General features: G+C 42.5%; 1 protein-coding gene across 2 annotated transcripts in view; it reads right to left on the reverse strand.

Annotated features, from left to right (window-relative positions):
• Positions 1 to 17,208, reverse strand: part of LOC102568324 (netrin-4) — an 87,118-nt gene that overhangs the window by 5,381 nt on the left and 64,529 nt on the right. For both annotated transcript variants that reach the window (XM_006273096.4, XM_006273095.4), the window contains exons 6-9: positions 10,203 to 10,416; positions 9,231 to 9,367; positions 7,313 to 7,381; positions 5,943 to 6,113 (exon numbers count right to left, since the gene is read on the reverse strand). In XM_006273096.4, the coding sequence (XP_006273158.1) occupies positions 5,943 to 6,113; positions 7,313 to 7,381; positions 9,231 to 9,367; positions 10,203 to 10,416 (591 nt within the window). The remainder of the gene's footprint in view (positions 1 to 5,942; positions 6,114 to 7,312; positions 7,382 to 9,230; positions 9,368 to 10,202; positions 10,417 to 17,208) is intronic.

The raw sequence follows: 17,208 nt of genomic DNA on the forward strand, positions 1-17,208 counted from the left end.
TGGAGGGAGTCTGTTCCAGGCCTTGGGGGTTTGGACACTAAAGAAGTTTTTCCTTATGTCCAGCCTGAAATGGTCTTGGAGGGGTTTGTGACCATTGGTCCTTGTCATCCCTTGGGGCGCTCTGGTGAACAGGCGTTCCCCCGGATCCTGATGCACACCCCTGATGTACTTATAGGCTGCCCCCAAGTCACCTCCGAGCCTGCGCTTTTCCAGGCTTCAGCAGAGTTGCTTGTGGCTGTTTCTGGGGACAGCAGAATCAGGTCATAAGATATGCAGGAGCTGGTTTTATACATGAAAATGTTCAACCCACCCTGTTACATTTTCATTTGCACATGCAGGTGTTAGTGTGTAGAAAATGATTGTACTGAAATGTATGCATAAGTGTTTGTGCACAAAAAAGTGTCTACCTACAAGTAAAGGTGAGAGAGAAACTTCATTGAAAATGAGGTTATTCTGTCATAACAATGTGGTATTTTTGTAGTATCTGGAGTGTAACATCTCTCCATTGTTCTAAGTCTCGTGACAAAGACATTTATTGGGGTAAGTTATGAACAGGGCTCTGGGTCCTTACCTTCTCTTTGATTTAGCTGGCTTCATAAGTAGCACAGAAAACAGATGGAAGATGCATATTCTATTGCCATTGAAACACAATGAAGAAACACAGTTTCCCACATGAAAAAGGTTGACTAGACTTGTGACTGGCAATTTACACTGATGTACTTTCCATAGCAAGTGGGGTGGGGAAGGGTTTGCCCATGTTTACAGGTTTGTGTTTGATCTTGCATATGCCTGCTGTCAGGCTCTTAGTGTTGGTGTATCCCATGTCTTGTACATGCATTTGCATTATTTGTGTGTACTTGTTTGTTTGACTTTTAATTCAAATGAAGCTTGCACATCCATCCTGGTGGGAGACAGGCAGCCTTTTTATATGCACCCTGCTAACTTCCACAGTTTAATTCTTTGGGTTCAATACGTGGAACGAAACTTTTGGATCGGAGACAAGGGAGGGAAAATGTTAGGGATCTTGCCCTCCCTCCCCTCTCATAGTGGAAACCTGCACGAAAAGAAAGACCACTTTGTCAGCCAGTGTTTTCTGGTGAGGAACAAAATAAACACAGTTTATTAAAGGGCCTGAACGGAGTCAGCTGCTGATTGGCTGGTGAGCAGTGTAAAGGGCCAGATTAATCTGTGAGAGCCACACAGCTCAGCTAAATGGCTGCTGAACACAACTGCCAACCACCTATTCTTCTGCTACAAACAATGCACATCCCCCTCTCACAATAAGGATCTTTTACAGCAGCTCAGGCAACTCCAGGAAACGTAACCACCTCATCCCTGCAGGATGCGACACCCTAGGGTGTGATCACTTCATCAGCACTAGGCACATACTACTACTGAGTTATTATGCAGGCAGACAGGTTATAAAGGACATTGAAAACACAGGGCCATGACCCCTCACCCCTCTACACCCACCCCAAGGAGACTGAAGCATTACACATTCTCTGGGCGGCCTATTCAGCCACCCCCCTGCTGCACTACCAGTTCCTGGGGCTGAATCCTTGCTCCGGGAGAGGGACTCTAGCTAGTAGCAGCAGTCCTTGCCTTCCTCCTCTTTGCTTCCACATCTGGCTGTGTGCCATCTGCAATGCAAATCCACCAGCACCACAGCAAGAATTGCTGTCTACATTCAGAGATGGAAGAGAGGAAAGCATTTACCCTAAATAATTCTCAGGCTTTAAAATTCATAGGTTTCTTGGGGGGGGGGGAGGGGGGGGTTCTTTTTTTTTAATGCCAGTTTATGTGCAAAGCTGAGGGCAGTTCAATAGTGTATCCTGGCGGGCGTCACTAATGTGGAAAGCAGGAAGGTAGCCACACAGAAAATCCATTTGCAGCTCCATAAGTAAAGTTTTACGATTCAACTCTAAAGGCCGTGGGATTAAAGATGGACTTCCTGTCATCAGCCAGGGAAGAACATACAATACAATGCTACAGAGACAGTTGGGCAGGAAGCCAGATCACCCTGCACAGCAGAAAGCCCTGCTGATCACAGTGGCAGTTTGGGCTGGCATTGATGGCTGCTGCATATCCCTTTGCTACCTCCTGCTCTCCCTTCCCTTGCCATCACCGCTCTCCTTGCAGAATGCAAAGTGCTGGGAAGCAGTAGCTAACCTGCATGGAGAAGGAGGAGGAAGGGGCACATCAAAGTTGTGACTAAAGGCATGGTCATGAGACAGCATATACAGTGAGACCCTTGGTGGGTTCATCTCAGCTGAGGTACTGAAATCCATAGCACTCCAGTGATTTGCACCAGTTTAGGATTTGATGCGAGTCTCATTTAAAAGCCTGTTGTGGGATGAAGAACTGGCTTGGGTGCAGATGTGCCACTGCCCACCTCTGGCTGGCATCAGAATTGCCCAGCTCTGTTTGAAAGGTCCTATACTCCTATCTGCTAAAGAGGTATCGGGGGGAACTTGTACTCCAAGTCCTGCTTCAGATGTTAGCCAGAACCAGACACAATCTAACCCTGTATTATACAAATGCTTGACCTCACTCCAATCTACAGCTCCCTTGCTGAGGAAGGAGCATAAAAGTTGTTTGCCTACTAAGTTCAAGACAGGAAGAGAAGGAGAATGCCATATCCATTTGGACTACCTCCAGTAGAATATCTTGGCCCTAGCCAGAGTTACACTGCTGAGATACAACTTTCAGGAACCGAGTCCTGCATCCCTACAAACTCAAACTCAGTTCCTCCCTCAGGGGTGCAGAAGATGCAACATATTCCTTATTCTTGAACGTTTGCAGTTTGTTTTGGACTGACAGGAAGAATTCACGCTTGATTTTCTGTGATTCAGCCTATCCCAGAACAACTCTGTCTTTTGTGTGTGGCTGATTTGAGATGAGAACTTGCCTTAGAGGTTAGGTTAAGCCTTAGATTTCAAGCAAAGCACAAGGAGTTCCTTTCACTCTGTGCGGATGTGTATATAATCTATTCAGAAGAAAAACCGTGGCATTATTTATCTAATAAGTGTTGCTTTTAGGATGTGGGTAAGTCTCTGTTCTGCAGGGTGCATGGCACAAAATCTGAAATGTGATCCTTGGAGATACGGGTTGGATCATCCTAATGAAACTCAAGTTATCTATCTTGTTCAGGGCTTGATCCCAGGTACAAGGAAGCTGCAGATGCTTATCCCTCTCAGGATCAGGCCTTCACTGCCCACTGGGATGAAAGAAAGAGCAGAGTTCACGAGACCCTTCCAGGTTCAAAAAGAGTTGAGTTGAGAGCATGTTTGCATTGGATTTATTGCGCATCTCTCCATATTGCCCACAGTGAATTTTCAGGCTGCTAAATTAAGTGATCGAAAGAAGGCTATAGTGAAGACTATCGTGAAAAACCCCTCCTTCCCGCTACTCATATATATAGCACCAATGTGTTCCCTGGTACTTTCAAAGTGTATGGCAAACACTGAAGACTGGATTGTAACCTTTCAGTCCAAGCCAGGTAAGGTGTAGCATTTGACTCTCTGCCTTAGGAATAAGATAGGAACAAAGCAGAAACTACAAGACATGGCTTGGTTCCTCTTTCCCTGTTTGTGCTGCAGGGAAGTACTGTAATATATACCAGCCTTTTTGTTTGTACAGATCATTACACTCCCTTCCTAGCAGGTTAAATTAAGGGCTATGGGAGCCAAGTTTCTGCCTACCTGGAAGAGAGAGGAGTTGCTTGGCAGTAGCTGCTCTCCTTGCAGTGCAGGAATAATTCACACAAGGGAGCCTGGGTGCATAAAGAGCCCCCCCTAACTCTCCTTTGCAATACATAGAAGGCTCACAGTTATGCCCCAATTAATTAATCATTAAAGTCCCCTAACAAATAAACATTATCTCCCATTTACAGATGGAAAAGCTGTGCCAGGGAGGAGAGGCAATTTTCTCACAGCTGCAGAGGGTCTCAGGATGAGATAGGATGAGGACTCAAGGTGTTCTTGCCTCCCTCACTTCCCGTTTGTCTCTTATCAGACCTGTATCTCTCATAAGCATAAATCTAGTTTAGAACTGTAATGAGTCGACATGTTATATGGAATTGATTTAATTTATAGAGCTACATTATAGCCAACACTTGAGGTTGCATTTTCATTTTTTTATATGGGGTATATACAAGACAAATACACCATATCAATATGACCCTAGAGTCTGTGGCTGGCTGGTGGGAATTCTGTGTTGGTTACAGATAAATATTTGAAAAGGAGGGTTGTACTGAATTAAATCTAAAAATGAAGAATCTTATCTGTAAAGAAGTCCCCATCTTATTCTTTTGATATTAAATTAAATTTTTTAAATACATTATCAGCCTTCCACATGCTGCTGGTTGTCAGCTTTAGGCTTCAAAGGAACAATTAAGATGCATGGAGCAGTTCAGACCTCCCAGCTATTTTGTTCAAGCTATTTACAAATTCAGAAAGTCACAGTTTGCATATGGTTTACATTCTTATGGCTCCGTCAGTGCAGTCATGAGGGCTAGAAATAGTTTTTAAAACAGAATGAAAACTTGGATTCTGGAGCATAATTCTGTAAAATAGCCATGGAATCACAGAAGTCCTCTGTATATACCCAGTATGCATATAAGCAGACAGCACATATATGTGTTCACAGATACATAGGCATAATTTACAAATTCATGGGCAAAAGGTGGAGGAAATATTAGACTGAGGTTACCAGTCTGAGAATAAATGTAAACCTGTCTCTACACCATCCATAAACAGCCTTGAAGCCAATTTGTTTTTGAACTGTCTTGTGATTCCTTCAGGCCCATTTAAGCAAAAAGAAAATACTTGTTATAATCATGTTAAAGACCTAGGTATTTGTTCACGTATCCAAAAAAATACAAGTCCTATTAAAATAAACTGGGGCAAAACATGTTTCACAAAAATATTTAAATATGATATACTGGCCATATGAAATGAAGTATAATGTATAGAGCTGGTAAAAACAAACCTTTTTTACATTTGTGAGTCCAAATATTTTGTTTTCCCATGGAGCTTTCAAAAGAGATACTATTTAGAAACGAATTTTTTTCATTTAGACCTGCAATGTTTTGCTTTGGCTCTATAAACCATTAGAAACAGAGGAAGAAAGGGTAAAAAAGGCATGAGAAATTTAGTTGGTTTTCCTCCTTTTCCTATATTACTCATTACAATTAGAAGGAGTGAAAAAAGTATAGGAAAATAGGTGGAAACCTGTTATTCCAAATAATAACAAATCAGTTCATATCTTCTTAATGTTTCTTAATGTTTTTGAATTGGAAAAACAGCAAAAAAGCATGGTACAGTGGGAGAGGAATATTGTTTTAAAATGAAATATGTTAGAGTTACCCCCCCCCCAAAAGAAAAAAAAAATAATCTGAGGAGAATATTTTCCTTTTTTGGAAAATAATGCAATTGAAAATGAACATTATCTTGGAAAAAAATCCTTTTTGACAGTACCTGATTATCTGTCTTGAAGAAAAATGTACTTGAATTGTAGTCACTCTTGTGCTACCCAGCTGTGGAAGACAGATTTTGCTGGTCTTCATGCAGATGGTTAAACAACAGAAAGAGAACGGTTCTCTGTGCTCAGTCCTCTTTATGGCATTCACCACAAAGTAGTATATGGATCAACCCTCAACCTCTGAATCAAGGCTTTCTTAGTTATGTCTGATCTCTCTCTACTACTTAAGTAACAGAACCAGGTTTATCCTGCTATTCTATCCATTATAATAATTGGACCTGCTTTCCCACAATGGATTATTCTAACAGGTTTCATATCCACTCAACTTCACTGTCTTCAATAGACTTATTTCTGATCAATATCATCCCAAGCAACATAAAGATGCTGTTTCATCATTAATACCGTAGCAGCCTGAGCAGCTGTTTCCTATAGAATGGGTGCCCTAAGCATGGAATACTTACCAGGATTGAGAATGGGACATGTGCATCCCCTATGGGTCCAGGACTCCGGGTAGATACTCCGGTTACTCCGAGCAATTTTCACTTTGCCTGATTTCAAAATCTTCTTCACCTTCACAACAACTTCTGCATGGGTTCCTTTGTCATGAGCTGACAGAATTCTTGCTTTTATCACTGCCAGAAAACAAACATGCATCAACACAAATCAAAAATGATTTCCACATATACTGTAATATCTTTTTTACACTGCTGAAGGGATAGAATATCAGGGCCTTTGGACAAGACCTGAAGGATGATGCCAGGATTTTGGCATTTGGACAGGGACAGAAGGGTGTGCACATGCTTGTGCACTTCAGTCATTGTTCCCATTTAAACAAATCTGGGGAAGTAAAATTGGATTTCTTCAATTTAAGTAAATAACTAATCTCTTCTCTGTGTTATTTATCAGCTAGTCTCTCATGGTTGCCACCAACAGCTTGGAAACAACCGGGTGTATACAGGACTTCCATAAAAAAGAAAACCAAAAGATAACACAACAGCCAACAGTCTGAACTTAAGCACATTGATTCAGGGCCATGGCAGATGTGTTTGAAAATGAGAAGGCTTGTAGTGGATTTGTACAGCAACCCTCCTCACCCCTTAAAATGTGCCTTCTTCTGTAGAAACAAGGCTTCTCTACAAGAACGTGGTGTCACATGGTGGAATTCACCCCAAGGCAGGAGATCTCCTACAGGACTGCAGGACTGTCCCATGGCTGGAATCGTCCTGTGATGATGACAATAAACTGAAAGAAGCTGCTTAGCCTTTTGGCCTGACACGTGTTTGCTCTGACAGAGCTGGCATTCCTCCTGGCTTTGCAGGACCAATTTTCAAGTCTGGCCTCACAAACAAGCTGTATTGTGCTATGATATGATTGTGCCAAGTCAAACCCAATGGCAGTTTTTGGTGGCCATGTCCCTTCCATCTTGGGATGACAGGACACAGGTGCTTATACCATGGGGATAAATATGTTATTTCCTTGTTGTTAAGTGAGAGGTTTGCTAAATGAAAGAGTTGCCAGAAGAAAAAAGGACTCCTAGTATGGAAAAAAGCTGAGAACTGTTGCAGGACACACCCATGCACCGGGAGGTGGAAGTACAGGCATTGAACTCAAGAAGCCCAGGCTGCTTGTGCTCGGCACTGAAGAAGCCATTATAGGATGTTGTTCTCTGATTGACCCTGGACTAAGAGGAGTCTCTGGACAAAAAGAGGAAGAAGAAAAATCTATCTCTGATTTCATGACTCAGCCAGCCCATGCTTCACAGGGTCCATCTAGCAGCTTTGTAGAAAACACTAAGGATTTATCATACTTTGAAGGAACATTAGCCACTTACCATATGCATATTTCATTTGGCAGAAATCGGTAACGCTTCCAAGCACTTTTTCTTTGCACACGCACTTTTCTAGTGGGAGACCGCAAAACACAAGGGGTTGGAATAGGGCCAAAACAGGAAAGAGGAAAGAAAATCAGGTGATGTTCATATATACTGTTATATGTTCATGTTACTCCAGTAATATGGATAAGCAGATGGTAAAAGTAGAATGAGCTCAGTTATTTGCCAAACTTGCTAGCAAAAGGGATCTGAAATCTGAGTAAGAAGAGCTCCAAAATGGGAGTTCCTCACACATTAATAAACTGATGCCAACACACAAATTTGTCAGAATCGGATCTGGACGTAAATGTCTGAATCATGCTCTTGTTAGACCTCATAAGCTCAGGAGTATTAACCCTTTTCAGTACTCAGATGAGAACTCTCTCAAGGTGCTTCCTGGAAAAAGTGTTGGTGATTCAGTAGTTTCCACTCATTCCTCCAAGTTGTTATACAACCAAGGATGCCAATTGGTGGTCTTCCACATGGTATCTAAAACTGAGGCCCTGACCACTTCTAAACACCAGCAGCTCTATCATTCTGCTGGCCCAATATGCTTGTTACTTTATCTGCATGCAGTACGCTTTACTGCATCTCCTGAGCTATTGTGTAATATGACCATGTGCTATTTTCAAAATACCTTCCCAGTAATACAGGAGAGGTTTTGGTAAGACATGAATGGGAGCAATTCTGTGACAGTGTAAAGAATCAGTCTGGACAATCTATGTGATTTTTTACTTGCCAGCTTTCTGTAGGGGGGAGCAGTAGCACTGTAGAGAAGCAGGACTCTGTAGAGCATAAGATGAGACAGTAGTCTTGCCCTTCTCTATCTCCATCCTATCCTGGGCTAATATCCTATGTATTCTTCCATGTTAAGACTGGAAGCTCTCTGGGACAGAGAATGGACTGTCCATTTTTTACTCACTTTACTAAGGCTATTGAGGAGATGGATGGATTTATATTTATGGACAGTCCTTTGTTTATGTTGAGGGGTGCAGTGGTCAAATGGAGCAAAATCTCTTGCTATGACTAGAGGCATGAGTTGCCTGAGCTGCAAATGGGAAGCTGGTCAAAGGGCATAGGCGGCTGGGCATAGTGCTAGTACTGGCACCACTCCCTTGTGTACTGGTGGCTGAGAAAGTGATGATGTTAGCATGGTGGGCTGTTAAGCTTGGATGGACCTTCTCATCTTTATTCATGTTATGATCTTTAGTTTATGAGATAGACCTTCAGTGGAGAGATACATGTAATAGCAGTCTAGAAATTTGAATAAATAAATAGTGTAGAAATTAAATTAGCATATTCTAGCAAAAGCCAGACGTATTCATGGCACTCTACAGGTATTAAATGTCAGGGAACCTAATCAGGCAGCCAGGCCTAGGTTAATTGCCTAGGCAGCCACACTTGCCTTGAGTCTCTGTTTGACAAGCTGTGTCCTAGCTAATCAGCTGGCTAGCTTCCTGAGTGGCTGCTGAAAGTGCTGCCTCTCCATTTAACCCCAGCTGTAGCAGCGGACTCCCAGCTTAGCCAACAGTTTTGACCCTGGTCTGCTTTGGCAAGCCTTCTGGTTCCTGTGCTCTCTGGCTTTCCTGGTTCCTCACCCTGGTTCAGCTCTGTTCTCAGACTCTGACTTGTCAAGTTACCATGTCCAAGGGATAATCCACATCTGATTCCTGGACTCTGACCCTGGCCTGTGTTTTGGACTCTGCTCCTGGATTTCTCTTCAGACCTGATAATTTGGCTTCCAAACTCTGACCCAGGTCCTGACCCCTGCCTTTTCTCTATGGCTTAACTACTTGGCCAGACTGCCTAGGACCTAACACTAATTAAGCAAGCAATAATTAGCATTGAGTGCAAGGTTTTGTAGAACTCTAAATGGTACCTGGATGTCTCAATGCAGAAAATCCCTGCTCATGATCGTTCCATTTCCACTCATCTTCACTTTCATTGGCGGGTGTGTGAATGAGGTCCGGGATTCGTCCACCAAGGGGGACATTGAAAAATGGCTTATTGTCATAACTGGGGGTAGAAGCAGAAGAACCATCTCCCATTAGGGTATGCAATGTTTATCAAAGAGGTTAGCTTCTTTAATAGTTTAGTATCTATAATTTCTTTAAAATGACTGAGCTAAATACTTGCAATTTACTCAGCACTTCTTAAAATCATGATGACAGCAGGTACTCACAAGATCAGCCCCACCAAAATCAGTGGGAGCTTAGCTACTCGGTACCTCTCTGGATTTGTATTGGTGGTTTTTCTGGAGATTCAGTTCTTCCAATTTTCCATAGGAAACATACAGTTACCAGATCTGTTGAAGCTTCCTCATATCACCCCTGATCTAAAGGGACCATCATGTTGGGCAAAGGAATAGTTAAGCCTCTGTGGCCTTTTCAGGCTTTGGCTGCTTTCTTGAAACAGCCACCATGGGAGCCATTTAGTCCCTGGGGGTGCTTTTTGTGAGATGGGTTCATGCCACCCAGGAACTAAAATAAGACTCTGCCCCTTGCTTCACTAAAGACACAGACCAACACAAGTTCTTTAGGTGCTTCAATTTATTTCTAAAGCAAGTGAAGCATTCAAAGAAGCTGAACAGAATCCTGGAGGGCTTTGCCCTTCAGAAATGCTTTTAGATCGTACTTTGGATGTCCAACCATGCTAGTGGCTAGGAAGCCACTCTGTGACTCTCTGTATGACCTACCACAAGGACTATGGATGCAGAAACTTGTTTTGTTCCCCCAGTGCTTTATCCACACCTTCAACTGCGTGCAGGCCTCCAAAGGTTAATATTAGCTTAATCTTAAAGACTCCCAAACAACTCAAAACATTAGCTTGCCATAAAAAGGAGCTCCTTTACCCATTGAAACAGTTTCCAGTGTGCTGGTCACAGTCTCTGGCACAATCACAAGGACGACAGCCATTTTCTCCAAACCCCCAGTATCCCATAAGGCATCTGTCACAGTTCGGGCCTGCCACGCCTGGCTTGCAGTAACAGAATCCAGTCTTCGGGTGGCACCGCCAGCTTCTGCTGACGGTAGCATTGGCTGAGCCCATAGGTTGACAGGAGCAAGCTAAAGAGATATGATAAGAAGCAACTGAGATTATGTGCCAGAGGGTCAGCTGTTTAGGTGATATTTCTGCAAGGCTGATAAACCCTAGGACTCCACTCACTCCTGACACTCAGCAGTACTGATAAGCATTGCATTCTCAGGTGTGGTTCAACCTGGAAGTGGTATTTTGCAATCCTGGTGAAACATTTTTACCTCATTCAGAAGAGCAGTAGATTAAAAAAGAATCCGAGACCCACCTGTGTGCTCACCCCATTTACTAACAGCCAAATCCTCTACATTTGTGTTAATGCACTTTATCTGTTCACGCTTAAATTTGATACCTGCATTTGCAGGTATCAAATTTAAGATCAATTAGCCCTAAACCACCATTTTTAAAGTGAATTAAGGGTGCACACATGTAAATGTGCGCCCTAATGCACCTTAAATTTAGGCTAATATGCCTTAAAGCATCTTGTATAGATGCACCCAGAGAAGAGTTTTTCATGTAATTCTTGATTGTTAATCTAACTTAATCCCAATTACATAGTTGGTCCAGTAAAAGATATCACCCTAAGCAATCCTTGATTGTCAGTGTAATACTTGGGGAGAATTACCCAAAGCAGTGAAATGAAAACAAGGAGGAGAAAAAATTGGCTGGATATCAGGACAGAAATTCTAGCCATGAGCTCTATTATCCTGTAGAATAATATCCCAAGAATATGGTGGGATCCCTATTGCCTAGCAGAATTAAAATTAAACAGGGCAAAACATTAATAAAAGAAGAAAAAGGAAAACAGTTCTTTAGCAAATGTTCATGGCAGATCGATAAGATGACTAATGTGTTTTCCATCTCTCTAGCCCATGATTTTTTTAGTTTGAGTGGTAGAAATCCATGTTCTCTTTCCAATGTTATTTACGTGCAGTAGAGTTACTGAGCATGCTACATCTGTGAGTTCATTACAAGAAGGAAGAGAATGAGAAGAGATCTCCAAAACCACTAGAAATATTCTCAGCTACAACAGCTGTTCTCTTTGTACAGCTGGAGATGGCGTGGAAGAGCCAAGTGCAGCTTCCAAAGTCTGCTCCCATTTCAACACCAGCTCTGGGATACTTAGGAACAACTTGGGGACTGCTGAAAACTAGACCAGCTTGTTACAGCTCTCAGGAACCATTTCACCAGCAGACACAGTCTGGGACCCAGTAGAATGGTAGCCATGCTACCGAGATGCTCCCTATCCTAGGGGCATTATGGAGTTGGGAGAAAGCCATACATAGTGGATTAGCCTGGCTGAATAAGAGCTTGGACATCTCCCCAGGAGGGAGGTTCTCAGCTGGGACAACCTGGCATCTTGTCATCTTCTTTATGCTGCCAGAATGATCCTACAGGACTAGAGCATGTGAGAAACTCTGACCCATTGACTTGTGTTGCTAGAATAGGTTTGGAGATGTGGCAAATTAAGCTGAATCTCTGCCCAAAATTCAAGCTCAGCATCTGTATTTTTTCTCCTTTTCATCATTGAAAATTGTGGTACCTTCTGGCTTGTGCTGGTACCAGAACCTTAAGTGTCAACACATCATTATTTCCATCATCTGGAGGCAGAACGGAACAAAAATCCCATTGGCAAGACCTGCCTTAGCAGAAATTTCCAGTCCAATGTTGGACACCCAGGATGTCCAAACAGCTTGGATCAAGAGCCAGCCTTTTGGATGCTTATCTCAACCAAATATGAGCTCCAACGCTTTTGAAGTTCTCTCCTCAATGCTTCTCATCAAACTACTCTTCTTCATGAGTTCACAGATAAGAGACCTAATGAACACACTGATTCCACACATTGCTTTCCAAGAGTGGGGGAGTCTGATGATGAGGAATGATAACTGCTGGGGTGATGGATTCACTTTTACACACATCATCACATTTATCATTCAGAAAAGAAAATATCTTTTGGGAACATTAATAAGTAAAAAAGCAGCATTGATGTGGTTTGTGTAACGGGTATTTTTCTTGTGATCTGCCATTAGATTATTTTTTCACTCTGTATTCTTCGATGCAGTATTTTTAATAATATTATTACACTGTGCTGTAGATTCAGTTGTTTTCAAGAGAATGCTACCACAATAGCCTCAGGCCAGAGAGTAAGCGTGCTATAATAAGCAGCGTATTTGACACAATGAACCAATTAGCTGGTGGTACAGTAGCAACGGTCTCTCCTGCTGTTGCCCTGCAGGAGTCTTGAGTTTGGAAATCATCCCATGGTTTTTGCTCCCCAGGACATAGGGATCCTGTGTAGCCTCACAATGCACATATGAATCAGAAATTTCATAACTGGCTTCTGCTTTTTAGGGTTCAACTTGAGACATCCTGGCCCTGATTTTTGGGAGGGCTGAGTACTCACCATGCCAAAAATAGAGGCATCTGATAAAAGCTGATGTATTTGAGAATGTTGTCATGGTCTTTGGAATATGGGAAGTTAGCATTTATTGTGCTACTGATATGTCTGAGCCACAAACCTGGAATTATTTGAATCCAAGCTCTTTATTTCCTCTAATTACCTGTATAACTAGAATCCAGCTGCACAGTTCACACCTGACATTTGCCAACATTCACTAGCATTTGGAATCCAGGGTTCTAGCTTGGATATGTCTCTAGTTTGAAAATTGCTCCATTTCCTTTCTTCTTGCCAGGTTGTAATAGCTGGTGTCAGACATCCGCTGATGCAAATTTGTGTAGCAGCAATGCAGCTGTACTAGCTAACACCAGTTGAGGCTAGGAGCCCTGAGTCACTAAGTGTGGGGTCCATCATTCCAGCCAAGGGGAAAGTGCTGCAATGGGTAACTAACAGCAGAGGTCAAGAAGGAAGGTAAAGAAAAGGTGCATAGGTTTTCTTGTAAGATGAGGATTTGCATACAGAAAGTGGGCATTGCCCCCAGTTAGAAGCCTTGGCATCCCTTGCTGGACTGAAAAGCAAAGTCAAATAAATACGTGACACTTTCAGATGAATTATAAAAGAGGCTTGCGAATGCTCCCCTCAGCCTGAATTTACTTAATGTTTCAGCTTGGGTGTACGCACTGTCTAGCTTCCAGGCTATTGTATCCAAACTTCTAATTGTGTACCTCCAGGTAATGCCCAAAACATGAATCTGAATGTCACATGCTAAAGGGCAGCTGTTGACGACTCAGGTTTTATCTAATCATAGATTTGCTGATAAATCTCATGAATAAAGGGACATAAGCAAGTTCCTAACCACTAAGCTCCCAGCATTTGACAATACAATGTCTTTCCCTGCTGATTTTTGCTCTTTTCCTCTTGGCAAACACTAGTTTTCTCCCCATCCGCTTCCCATTCTGACAAAACACAAACCAACACGACAATGGCTTTATTTGTCAAAGGCATCATCAGTGATGTTAGGCACAGCGTGCAGACAGTTCTGGCTCAGAGATGGCCAGTCAGAGATGGTTCCCCCCACTGCAGCAGCAACACAACACAATATGACATGGCTGTGTATTAGAGGTACATGCTGATGGTCACCGAAGTAACACAAAGCACCCACATGGATTTTTCCTGACAACTGCTGTCATAAGATTTTTGTTAGGATGCTACTGTTAAAGAGAGAACCAAGTAATGGAGGGGAGGGGTTGGGGGGGGGGGGGAAGTAATAAAGTCCTCGCTGCTCAGCTTCCAAATAAATCTATCTGCTCTCAGCACAGCTGTTTCCAGGCTTAAATAGACACAAGTGGAAGGCACAATATTGGTTGCAACAGGATGGTCCCAAGCAACAGGAAAATAGCAGGTGCTCCACACATGTGCAATAGGCTCAGAGACAGCTAGCCTGTCACTACTGTTTAAAAGTACTGTGCAAGACACAGTGAAGTGCAGATTCAAATGGTTTCATGAAAAACTGCCATTTTTTAAAAACAAAACAAAGTCCTTGGAGTGTGATGCATATTCCCTAGCAAATCACAGTGGTTGTTAATTCAGGTCAGGTTTGGGGCTGAATGCCCTGCGTAAATGCCCCTTACATCAAGGACAACAGATATTCAGTTGTAGGTGGTCACTGCATTGGTGGCTGATGAAGAAGAGACTGATTCCGACAAAGATGTCATTGAGCCCACCAAATATTACAAGTAAAAGCTTCATTGCTTTGTTAAGTGGGGTAAAGAGGAAAAAAAGGAACAGCTTCCTTGAGTATGTGTGTGTACATGCACGCATGTGCACATTTTAATGTTCAAACTCTGTGCTTAGAAAAAGCCTGCATTTTTTTACATAAGCAATGAGTAAGTACAAAAGATGGTGTCGATTTAGAAGTATCCTTTAAGCCTCCAAATAAGCCACAGGAAAGAGCCAAGGATACAGCAGCTTTTCTAACCATTGGTTAGGAAACAATTAGGCTTCGCAAGGCTTCCGAGTCAAAGCTCCCTTACAAGTCTATATTCAGCCTGTTTAATCCTGCATTGTCACCCCCAATAACAAGCAGGTGTGTGCTGTGCTCTGTGGCTCTTTTCAAGTCCTTTACTTTGTTTTTATCTAAGCAGTGTCAAAACAAAGCTCTGCGCATGACCTGGCTCTCATTCATCCCCAGCTGCTAGGAACAGGAGAAGCAAAGAGGTCAGAGACAGGCGATCTCTCCAGATGAAAAGGAATGGCAGACTCATATTTATGTGTTAAATCTCAGCTGGGATTTTTTTTAAGGGACTGTCTTTGCAGTCTTATAAATGGACAGTCAGTGACGAGGGATTTGGATAGTACCAGTGTATCCCATTGTTATACAACCCCCTCTCCCCCTTTTTTTCCTAGCTGTGATTAAGAGAGAATGCTGCTGATTATTATGACTAATGCCCAAAGATTCCTTCTGAGCCTGGCAGAGTCCCGTTAACTTGTCAGGAGCCCGAGGGGGCTGTCACAGCAAAACCTAGACTTTGCTCTGGATGGAAGAGCACTCTTCAAGCGTGCTTTCTCAACAGGATTAATGCAGCATTTCATTCAGCTTTTTCATCAGGTTCCCTTTCCTAGCTCAGCATCTACTGTACACACAGGATGAGTTTGGATTCCCTGGGGTGGCTTTTCTCCTTTCCCCACAAATATGAAGCTGAGAAACAAATTGCTCACACCAAAAACATCTGTATGATCTGCTGCGTCCAATTCATTATTGCTCTCTGTCATTTGCCAGGATCATCAAATGCTGGGATCATTTATTTAGTTCTCATAATCTGGTACTACCTCCATGCTTTCCTTAGGCAAAACAAGCTGAAGTGTACCACCTGCCATAACCAAACCCCCACAAATTTATTTTCCCGGCCGTGGCAATTTTTCCAGTGATCAGTAGACTGAGGTGTGGTGAAACGCACATGCATGGGTTAAATTTCACTCACAGACAAATTCTCAATCTTCCAGATTGAGCACCTGGATTTGACATAAGAATGGGGGTGCTTTATGGTGGTCATGAGGATGAAATCTTTCCCTCAAAAAACCTATTCCTGCTCTACCTAACATAATGTTCTTCCTTCCCACAACCCTGGAGCTTCAAGGCCCTGGCTATCCTAGTGCTTGTGAGGTTGCAATCACTGCTGGTGCTGCCCCAGACAGAGTAAAACAGGGGGAGATTTTCTGCCATGTAAATGCAGCATTGCACATATGTGCATACTCTCTCTCTCTTTTTCAAGATAATTTCTGCAACTCAGTCCTCTCAATATACAGAAAGTCATCCTATTTAGGTAATCAGCTAAATGTCATGGTGGGAATTGTCCTCCTCATCTGTCAGTAAGGTGGAAAAAGGCATAAACTATTATACCCATTAAAAGTATGTCCCTCTGAACAGGCTGACCAAACACTGAATGACCCTCCTTGTTCTATTCAAATAAAAGGGTGGCACACATTTACCATTTTTTTTGCTCATTTTTTTTTGGTTTTGTGTGTCCTTTTCTTAGGCCTCATACCAGTAAATACTCAAACTCAAAGTGTGACTTCAGGCCTGCAAGGGGTCCCATCCATGCTTCAAAACAAGTCCACACTTAGTGCTATGTCGAATTTGAACCTGTGTGGAAGCTGTACCTGGTAGGAAAAAAAACTTTTGTGTTTGCCTTTGGGAGCCTTTCTATGCAGCATCTATCATGTTGGGAAAAACATTTCTGTTCCTTACTGTGCTGGCACAAGGAGCACATCTATTTGAAGAGGATATATTTCTGCTTATTAGACTGTATCCCACTGAAATGTTTTCTTTTGTCTTTTGTAGAGTACTGGCAAGATGTACAGAGAGGATGGTAACCAGACCAGGCAAAAGAAGCAGAAGTAAGACCAGGGTCTGATTTCACCCTGGCAGCCTGTTCTAGGGTTTCTTCCAAGACGAGCTGTATTTTTAAACAACATTTTTTATTTTCTTGTACTCTCCAGTGCTCCTTGACTTCAATGATTATCTAATATTACACACGATGCTGGTTACCTCACCATCACCCTGCTGTCAAATACCAGAGCTTGTACCCAGATACTTTCAGGTACCATGGGACTGAAATCTAATCTACTGGAACAACCAGTCATGCTTACGACAAAACTTTGCTTACAGCACTTCCTCTCAAAGCAGGAATGAGCTAAATGAGTTATCTGGAAAGTTCATCATAACAAAAGAGAATTGGGCACATTGGTAGGTCAGCCAGGAAGCTTCCTTCCCCATCTCCCACAACTAATGAGTCTCGAGGCACAGTTATGTTATCAAAGAGAAAAATTTGGGGGAATGTCAAGGTATGAGCTGGCAGTAAGATCCAAAGAAACATGAATGTGAAAGAGCAGATGCATAGAAAATATTATAAACAGGGTTCATGTG

Source organism: Alligator mississippiensis, chromosome 12 (genome assembly GCF_030867095.1).
Source record: "Alligator mississippiensis isolate rAllMis1 chromosome 12, rAllMis1, whole genome shotgun sequence".
In the NCBI taxonomy this organism is placed as follows: Eukaryota; Metazoa; Chordata; order Crocodylia; family Alligatoridae; genus Alligator; species Alligator mississippiensis.